The sequence below is a fragment of the Epinephelus moara genome, chromosome 1, assembly GCF_006386435.1.
Source record: "Epinephelus moara isolate mb chromosome 1, YSFRI_EMoa_1.0, whole genome shotgun sequence".
Taxonomy (NCBI): domain Eukaryota; kingdom Metazoa; phylum Chordata; class Actinopteri; order Perciformes; family Serranidae; genus Epinephelus; species Epinephelus moara.
This window is the reverse complement of record NC_065506.1, coordinates 31112830-31122365: the sequence shown is the minus strand read 5'-3', so window position 1 is coordinate 31122365 and position 9536 is coordinate 31112830. Positions and strand designations below refer to the sequence as shown.

Sequence of the window (9536 nt, the reverse complement as noted above, 5' to 3'; positions counted from 1 at the left end):
CCACCAACCAACACGTGTGTAAAGTGGCCAGTGACCTAAAGGACATTGCTCTTCGTAGATATGAATAATCAGTCACACTCTGACCCACTGGGGCTAATACGAGCTGTGGTGGCAGCAGATGTCAACAAGTGGTTTGAAATTAACAGAGCCTGGATGTTCTGTAAATAATGTCGCTCTGCTCCTGTTGCAACAACTGTGAAAAACTGATTCTTGGATTTAATGGTTTGAAATGGGTGAGAATTTTCTGATTTATTTAAAGGTCCAGTGTGTAGGATTTAAGGGGATATACCATCTGAAATTAAATATTTTTTCTTTAAATGTAACCACAAAAACAGTTGTTGTGTTGTCATTACCTTAGAGTGAGCCGTTTAACTCAACACAGGGAGCTGGTTCTTGTCTACAGAGATTGACTGCCATGTTGCAACAGTAGCCCAGAACAAACAAACCAAACCCTGGCGATAGATAGGGCCATTTGCATTCTTGCATTCATGTGTCTTCCCAATGGCCACTGTTGATTGTAGCCTAAAAGGGTAGGCCTAAAAGAAGCGTACGCCACTTCTCACGCAAAAGTTTTGATCTACAAAAGCAGACTTGATGGGAAAGACTTCGAGCCATGCTTACGATCATTTTGGAGATGGGAAATTGGCAACTCAGATGGTGAGTTAGAAGCCTGATTGAAGAAATTGTCAAATATGTTTTGGCGTTTGTTTGTAAGTCAATTTCTAGTATGGATCCTATTGGATTATTATGTTTTATAAATAAGACACCAGGTCTGTTTATTTTGGAGAGGAAGAGTCCCTGCGGAAAATTTTGCCCCCCCCCCTCCCCTGGTAAAAACCTCCTGAACATCTAGATCTTAAGTTAACAGGGAAAAATGTGAGTACACATTAACAGGTGGTAGGCAATAGCAGCCTGGCTCCCACTTGTCAAACAGCGTCAGAGAGACTAGCCGGCTTTATTTAGTGTTTTTACCAGTTTTAATCACGTGATCCATTTGTTTTGGAGAGGATGAGATCTCTGCGGATAATTCAGGTCCTCCTGAACATTGAACACTTAAGGAAATTCTAATCTGGAGAAGTTTCAGCTGGTTGCAATCTGCAATCCTTACCGCTAGATGCCGCTAAATCTGCCTAAATCTTACACACTGTTCCTTTAATAAGAACATCGGACCCGTGGCTTACAGCACAATGAATCTTAGTGACCCAGTGCTTCAGAAAATTGTAACACACTTGATGCTGAGGGAATGCGTGAAAAGAAAAGAAGATCACTGTAGGCTATAACAATCTCTTTTTATTCTCTATTCCGAACAATCAATTTAAAATGAGCAGTCCTCACAGGTACCATTATTATAAAAGGCCAAAACATTTATGTCATGTCTCTGCATATAGTAATAGAAAGGATATATGACATTCTAAATCAGATAATATACTAATGACGAATGCTGTTCCAATAAACCACTTTGTAATATTCATCGGGCCCACACACAAAGACAGATTTATTAACTCCGTTCATTGATATCATATTTGCTGTCCGGTATTTTTGCTATGTTGTGCAGTTTCTGTCTGCCTGAACTCCCCCTCCAATTAACTCACGTCTGCTCTCTGCACTTCCGTCTCACTTCCTCTCTCTGTCTCTCTCTGTCTGTCTGTCTCTGTCTCTTTCTATCCTCAAGTGGTTGCATTTCATTTTTGGTTACTCAAAAGAAAACATCCTTCTTGCCTGAGTCACCACTATAGACATTGCGGTGGTTACAGCATTCCAGAAAGCCTAGCTGTGTTTGTGATACCTTGATGGCTTTCTCGCACCATCTGAGGATTAAAATGAATTCACATTGATTAGAAAGATGGCTTCTTTTTCAGACTGCCTGGGTGACCTCAGTGCTGAGACCGTCTGCCAAGTCGGAGACTGCGTCTGGAACTTCCTGGACATCCCCGCTCAGGCTCACCTCCTTTTTCAGTTCAAAGTCACTCTGCTCCTTGATAGGCGTCTCCTCGGGCTTTTCATCACCATTAACACATTCCTCTGTCTCTGTGGCAGCAGAATCTGCACACTCTCCATTCACAGCTGGAAGTGCATCTACTTCTGCCACATCCTCTGTAACAGAAGAGCTCTCTATATCTCCATTCTCCATCTTGCTTTCTACCTCAGGCTCTGGGCAAGGCACCTCTTCCACAGAGGCTTCAGCTACCTCTTCAGACTCAGCATTAACTTCGTTGGCAGAGGCTGACTCCGAGATGACAATCTCAGGGACGGGTTCTGCTGCTTCTGGCTCAGGTGCCGCCTCAGTGCTGGAGGCCTCTGTTGCAATAGATTCCTCTTCTACAGGCTGATCTTTAGCGGGGACCTCCTCTGTGGCACTCTCAGGTGCTTCTGCTTCCACATTCTCAAGTTCAGTAACGTCAGATGTGGCCACAATTGGTTCTGGCTCAACTTCTTCTTCTTCTGCTGCTGCTGCAGGTTCATCAGTCTCTATTAAACACTCAGGTACTTGCTCTGGTTTTGGCTCTGGTGATTGTTCAAGCTCTGGCTCTGGTGCTTGCTCTTGTACAGGTTCTTGCTCTGGTGCTTCCACTGACTCTGGCTCTGGTTGTTGCTCTGGCTCTGCCTCAAGCTCTGCTGCTGGCTCTGGCTTGGGGGGTTGCTCTGGTTCTGGGGCTTGCTCCAGCACTGGCTCTGCAGCTGGCTCTGGTTCAGGGACAGCAGCATGGACCACTGTCTCCTCCACAGTGGCTTCTGGCTCAGTAACAGTCTCTGGGATGGGCTCTGGCTCTGAGTCCTTGGGTGCTTCCTCTGGGCTGGCGGCAACCTCTGGCTCTGGCACAGATACTACAGCTGCAGCAGGTTCTTCTACAGGAAGCTCAGCTGCAGGCTCAGGTTCAACTTCACTAGGCGTGGGTTCTTCTGGTGCTGGAGCAGAGGGTTCCTCTGCTGCTGCTGTAACCTCTGGGAGCTTGACTGGAGCTTGGTCCTCTACGACTGGAGCTTGTTCCTCTACTACTGGGGCTGACTCCACTGCTGCTGGAGTTAATTCCTCCGCTACTACGACTGGTTCCTCTACTGCTGCAGCTGGTTCATCTGCTACTGGAGTTGCCTTCTCTGCTGCTGCAGGTGGTTCCTCTACTGGAGCTGCCTTCTCTGCTGCCGCAGGTGGTTCCTCAACTGGAGCTGCCTTCTCTGCTGCTGCAGGTGGTTCCTCTACTGGAGCTGAATTCTCTGCTGCTGCAGGTGCTTCCTCTACCGGAGCCGCCTTCTCTGCTGCTGCAGATGCTTCCTCTACCGGAGCTGCCTTCTCTGCTGCTGCAGGTGCTTCCTCTACCGGAGCTGCCTTCTCTGCTGCTACAGGTGCTTCCTCTACTGGAGCTGCCTTCTCTGCTGCGGGAGCCTGTTCCTCTACTGGAGCTGGTTCCTCTGGAGGTGCAGATTTGGGCTCTTCTGGAGCGTTAACAGCTTCAGTGACTGCTGCCACAGCTGACCCCACAGCTTCCTCTACCACATTGCCTGCCTCAGCTGTCACCTCGGCCTCTGTGGGTGGGGTTCCAGCCTCCGCTTTAGCCGGCGCTGCGGTCCCATCTTTTGCCTCTTTGGGGTCGCTCACATCATATCCCTTCCTCTTCTTGCTCAGTTTGCCTCCCATGGTTTCTCCTAGAGACAAGTGAACAAGAGGGTATTTTAATATGAGAGATAAAACATTATTTATTTGGCCTTCTGTGTTGTTTAAATATTTAAAACACTTTCATGGTTCTAGAATATGTTGTTTACAGATGATATATCTTCAAGACAAAGAAAGACAAAGGGAATTTAGAGTTTCATATTCATCTGGACTGTATGAGGACATAATCCAAACCATGCCAAGAACATGCAAACTAAAAGGCCACAGCTGTCTGAGTTCAAACCCAGGATGTTGGCGTCATGAGGCAACAGTCCTAACCACTCAACCACTAGCCACCCAAGCACAGAGTTGGTCCTACTTCACTTAGGTACTTTAAGTTTAGACTTCGCATGTGAACATTAGGAATGTATTTTGTCATACTCTCTAAAATGCAGCATGGGTACGACTTCATTCTTTCAAATGTAAAACAGCATCCAGTCCAAAGGGAGAATGAAGAGAACTGTATTGTTTAGAAGTGAACTAGAAGTTCAATTAGGAAACTGCTCTCTGCCAAGCAAAGTTTGGCCAGAAAACAAATGTAAATGCATGGGAACCTTACTGAGATCAGACAACTCCATAGACTCTCTACCCTTTCAGGAATGTTGGGTAAGGCTCAGTGCCAAATGAGCCCACAACTCTGAGTTGAACATCTATGATGTAGACGTTCAACTATTCCTCCCTCAGCATGACAAACTACACTCTTTATAATGTGGTGAGTCTCACAAGACACATCATTTAGAGCCCGCAGTTACATTCACACACAAAAAATGAATTACAGGAGTGGATTTTCTGTATAATCCCCTGCTCAGTTAAAAAAAAATCCAATGCCATTGACACATTCAGTGACTAAAGCAAACTACTGTAGTTCTTTGTGCTAATATGTCAATACTGTTGTGGCTGTAGGGGAAGAGAGTGTGATTGCAACAGAATGCAACTTCCTTTCGGTGACAGAATAGAGAACTGGAAGTTCAACTTTATCTTACTGATGTTGTGTCAGATGACCCTAAACAAATCAACCTGTGTGAATATAAGAGAGCCCATGGTCCTGCATAATAAAGGCTACAGGTTTATATTACATGTATTTTAAATGCCACAGTCGGATATTCTGTTCAGCCTATCTCGGTTTGAGGGATGCTATTACAGGAAAAGATGGAAATATTATGGGAACATGGGGTTGTTTTTATGTCCAACATGCCACAATTAAGGCTTTCACCCATCATGGCAGAATGTGGGTACGAACAATGTGGGAACTGTCCTTAGTGCTGCAATGGAGCAATCAAGGATGCACCACACACCAAGATGGGATTGGCTGCACATCCATTACACCAATTTACAGTAAAATGACTGTAAAAAAAAAAAATCAATCTTCTTCTGCATCAATGCCAGCCATATTCTGCTTTTTACTAGCTCTTAAGAATCATGTGACTGTTTTTTTCATGTTATTGATTTCTTATTTGCCTATCTTTCGCCAAAACCCTCTTGGTATACTCGGCCTCCGAATCAGACAAAGCAAAAATGTACAGTTTAGGATAAAAACCTCCTAATTTGAGCTCAAATCATTCTGGTTTTTCATTTACCTTTTTATTTTTCAAGCCAAATTCCGATAAAAATGCGAAAATCAGATGTACAGTAGACACAAAGCTTTACACAAAGATGAAGAAGGCACGGCAGCATGTGCCGGCCGGTAACAAAGGATGGAGATTCCTCACCACCAGATACTCACTGACAAAAGTAATGGGCTGGGCTAAACTGGCAGCAGACACTGATAGTAATCTGTACCAGTGTAAGATATACGCTTAGGCTGCTACACACGAGAATTATTACACTATACACTGGCCACGAACACTTGAGTGATATAAGCTGTAGAGGGGTCTCCATCCCCCATTTCAACCCACCCACCCACCGCTGCTTCTCTCAGCTGCTCTGCCCTTTTTGTTCACCAGCATTTGAAAATGTCGGACATGCAAAAGAAAACCATCCCAGTAATGCTTCAATTCCTACTAAACGCATCAACTTCACAACTTAGTTTTGCGCTTTTCTTCATCCCAATGGTTTTTCTAATCGGCTGGCCTACTTATAAAAAAAAGCGCTGCTGCCTGAGAAGACGCACTAAATCAAATTCGACCGCTGGGGACTGGAAAAGGGAAAAAAACTGCCTTTATTGTGGCAGCCTTGAAATGTACAAATTTGCATGATAGGAGAAAGGCAAAGAAAGAAGAAGGAGAACAATGAGCTGCAGCTCAGAGGCATCTTTCCTTTTTACTCACTTCTTTCTTTCTCTTTCTTCCCTTTTGCCCACACAACACATATTCTACTCATGCTGCAATTTAAAAATACACATAAAACAAATGTTAATATTAATGGGACCGACCTGTGTGTCGAGAGAGTGATCACTTCTACTTCTTTTCCAGGCTCCGGCTGGATGTGATAATGGAGGTAAACCTTTGGAGTGACAGCTGCAGATTCCGCCCCTGCTCTCCGAGGTGCAGTCTGGGACTGTGTTGTAACTGAGGAGTGCCCCCTTACAGTTTTCTAGACATCTGTCGCTATCACAATCCAGCCTACCCCACTACTGCCCCGGCTGCAATCTATACCCTCCCAATCCGAAACCCCTCCTCTCCCGAACACACCCACTCCAGCGCACGGTGCATTTTTCTCTGTTGTGTAAATACATCTGCCGACTGAGGGTGATTATGAGCTGACTGGCACTATTTTCACTTTGTAAAATGTCCATTTTTTTACTCTGCTGAAGGAATAGTGCTATAGGCATCCATGTAAGCCCCCTCCCCACAGGAGTACTACTATAACATAAATTATGCATAGGAGGCATTATCTCAGTGAAACCACTTGTGCAGCACACACACACACACACACACACACACACACACACAAATCTCCATAGTAAATTACCTTTGTGTGTTTTTCTTCTTGTGTTGTTAGATACATGCTCATCCCTACTAAACACATGCTGACTTGCATCTAAATGATTGTAAAATGTGTTTTATTCTTGAGCTGTGAACATCAATGTTTGGATCATCTTCTGAATAACTCATCTAAATAATTTGACATTATAAATATATACAGGAACATTCTGTCTGAAGTATGTGTTATCCAATGTCTGGCTTTAAATGACTATAAGGTTGTTGTTAGGGTTATAAAGAGGACCAAAAGTTCACTCTGACCAGTACAAAGTATTCTGATGCATTGCGCCTCTTTGCTATTTGCCTTCCATGTGTTAATGGGACAAGGTTGGTACGGGTGAGACTTAATGAAATTCAACAACTGACCCCTCAGGTGAACATTTTGACTCCTTTAACAATTTGACACGGTATGCCACTGACACACTGAAAACCATCAGATAGTGTGAGCAAATAAAGCTGGGGCATAATGGTGAAGACATGTAATCTTTCTCCAACACTAATCTCCACTATTAGCAATGAATTACCTCCTGCAATCTCAATGAAACTGCTAGGATTTCATTTTCTCAGTATCTTCATATCTCCTCAAGCTGCAGTCCACTTGTTTCCACTTTCCACAGTTTCTTTACAGTTTCTCTCGCTGAAACTGGAAGACAGGCATTACGAATAACACAACAAAAGGGCTGACGATCTCATTACATCACTCAAAAATCACTAACCTGGCATTTAGTTAGAAAAGCACTTTGGAGAGCAGCCAAACAGGTTTTTGCCCTTTTTTAGGCCTTGCTGAGAGTGATGTTTAAGGAGATTTTAATGCACTTAAGAGAATAGTGTACAGTATAATTTAAGCATTAAAGCAGGAAAGAATATGGCTCAGTGCATGCAACACTGAGACACATTTAATATGTGATATCTAATATATATTTTCATTTAACACAACAGGTGTTGAACTCAGACAGTATTTGCATTACATGTTGTCTGGTGGATGTGATACACTCCAGTGGCTTTGGTAGTTTAGAGGGACTTTTTTTTCTTTGTCTTTCCCCCTCTTGTGATTTTCCCACGCAGGGATCTTTAAATAAATACACTTATCATTCATGTTTCAGAATTAATACCAAACTGACAGTAGGCTATTATTGAGGAGACAGCACCCCCTGCTGTTACAAGAGCTCATAGCACAACACAGCATCTGGAGAGAAATGTATATGTCTAAGATACACCATAAACATTTTAGAAGAAGAAATGACACCATTTTAATGTTTTCTACTAAAATGTGGTTACATTACACATTTGTGACATATCCGTTTAAAATTGCGTAGGACAAATTAAAAACTCCCAAACAAGAGTGTTAAACCTGTGTCTTGAATTTTATAAAATGCTCTGCTATCTACTTTTATCGCCCCAACGCTCTAGTTTCTATCTGTTCAAGGAAACAAGAAAATAAGATCCACCTTGTTTATTTTCCCTGCTTGCAGCAGAGCTAAACAGTGACAAAGGGGCAGCAAAGGCTGAGTTTCACATGATGCAAAAGCTCTGGAATGCATTCCCAGGAGTATAACCACCAGCCAACCACACTGCTCCACATAGACAGAGGAATCACAGACATACGGGGAGGCCTTGGAACCCCCCCCCCCCCCCCCAGAGTTTTCAGGAAAATGCCCAAAGCTTGTCTGTCTACGAGTGCTGGCCCCTTTGGCCTGGACTGACCCAAAGACTGAAGAGCTGGGGAAATTTAGAAACAGGTGTTGGGTGCTGCAACACGCTACAAGCCCATAGCTCACAGTGTGTGCAGGAATGTGTCAAACTGTTGGGCTTGTATGGGGGCTTTCTCAGGTTTGACCATTCAGTCAAGACATACTCCTACGTAAGTTGCAGTAACACACATGTTAGTAGAAGTTGTTGAAACCTGAATACTTTGTGCTCCTTACATGCTCATATGCGTATATTTAAGTGTTTTTAGCAATGCTTTAAAGTGCTACACTCTGGGATTTTTCAGTTATAATACTCCTTTGAGTTGGTGTGCTTTTAAATTCCTTATCAAATCAAATCAAACATACAATTAGAAAGTGCAAAGTAGTGCTAATAGTGTTTGTGGTTTTCAGTACAAAACTTGGTGAAAGTTCAGTATGTGAACTGGTGCTTTTTGAACATTTTCGGCACATTTTAACAGCATAACCATAATAATAACCATAACTTTCGTCACTGTAATTGTGATTTCATCTATAATGTCAGTTGTAGATGTGTAAAATATCAGCCTCTACAGGAAAGAGAGGAGTGGTGCACTCTATGGTTTGCTTATAGTTTCTATCCATTCAGCTTCAGAGAGACATGAATAGCACCCTCTACTGGAGGCAAATATATTTTTACAGCAATAGTATAAAATAATATGAATGAAAATTCATACCACACAGCCTTGTTTTTGGTTGCTTAATGTTGGTGAGTATTGGATTTGATTTATGACCAAATGTATGACAGTTCCAAATTAATGGGTTCAATTTATATTTATCAGACTCATCATAATTCAAAGAAGTTGTTTATTGATAATGTGACCAGATTCCACAGTGAAAAGCCTGCAGTGACATACCCTAAAATAAGACTTAACCTTTGGACTGATGGCAGCACTGGAGCTGGGCTGCTCGGCACACATTTCTTTTGTCCACACACAAGGTTATTGGCCCTGCTATGCTGAGAGAATAAACAATTCAAACTGTGCACATTGTCTGTTATACTCCTCTTATAATTCTTGACCCCATTAAATGACCTTTTACAAATCAGCATCCTTTGACAGAGAATTGTTCTTGAATCAGTGACATGTGTGTTCAGCTGTATCTATGGATACCTGCTTGGTATGTGTTTATTAGACTGCTGGGCAACCATGACACCCCCTCAGAGCAGGTCTTTCTTTTTCTTGCATGCAAGCTACTGAAGACTAGCAGAAGTAGTACAAGTGCATGTGCTTTAAGAAAGCT

General features: G+C 43.0%; 1 protein-coding gene across 1 annotated transcript; it reads right to left on the bottom strand.

The window, feature by feature from the left end:
• Window positions 1-1270: 1270 nt before the first annotated feature.
• On the bottom strand, window positions 1271-6236 carry si:dkey-56m19.5 (fibrous sheath CABYR-binding protein). Its single transcript, XM_050044412.1, has 2 exons — window positions 6021-6236; window positions 1271-3642 (listed from the first exon to the last, which is right to left on the bottom strand). Exon 2 carries the CDS (start codon window positions 3632-3634, stop codon window positions 1856-1858), a length of 1779 nt encoding a protein of 592 aa, XP_049900369.1. The 5' UTR covers window positions 3635-3642; window positions 6021-6236; the 3' UTR covers window positions 1271-1855.
• Between the last annotated feature and the right edge of the window lie 3300 nt (window positions 6237-9536).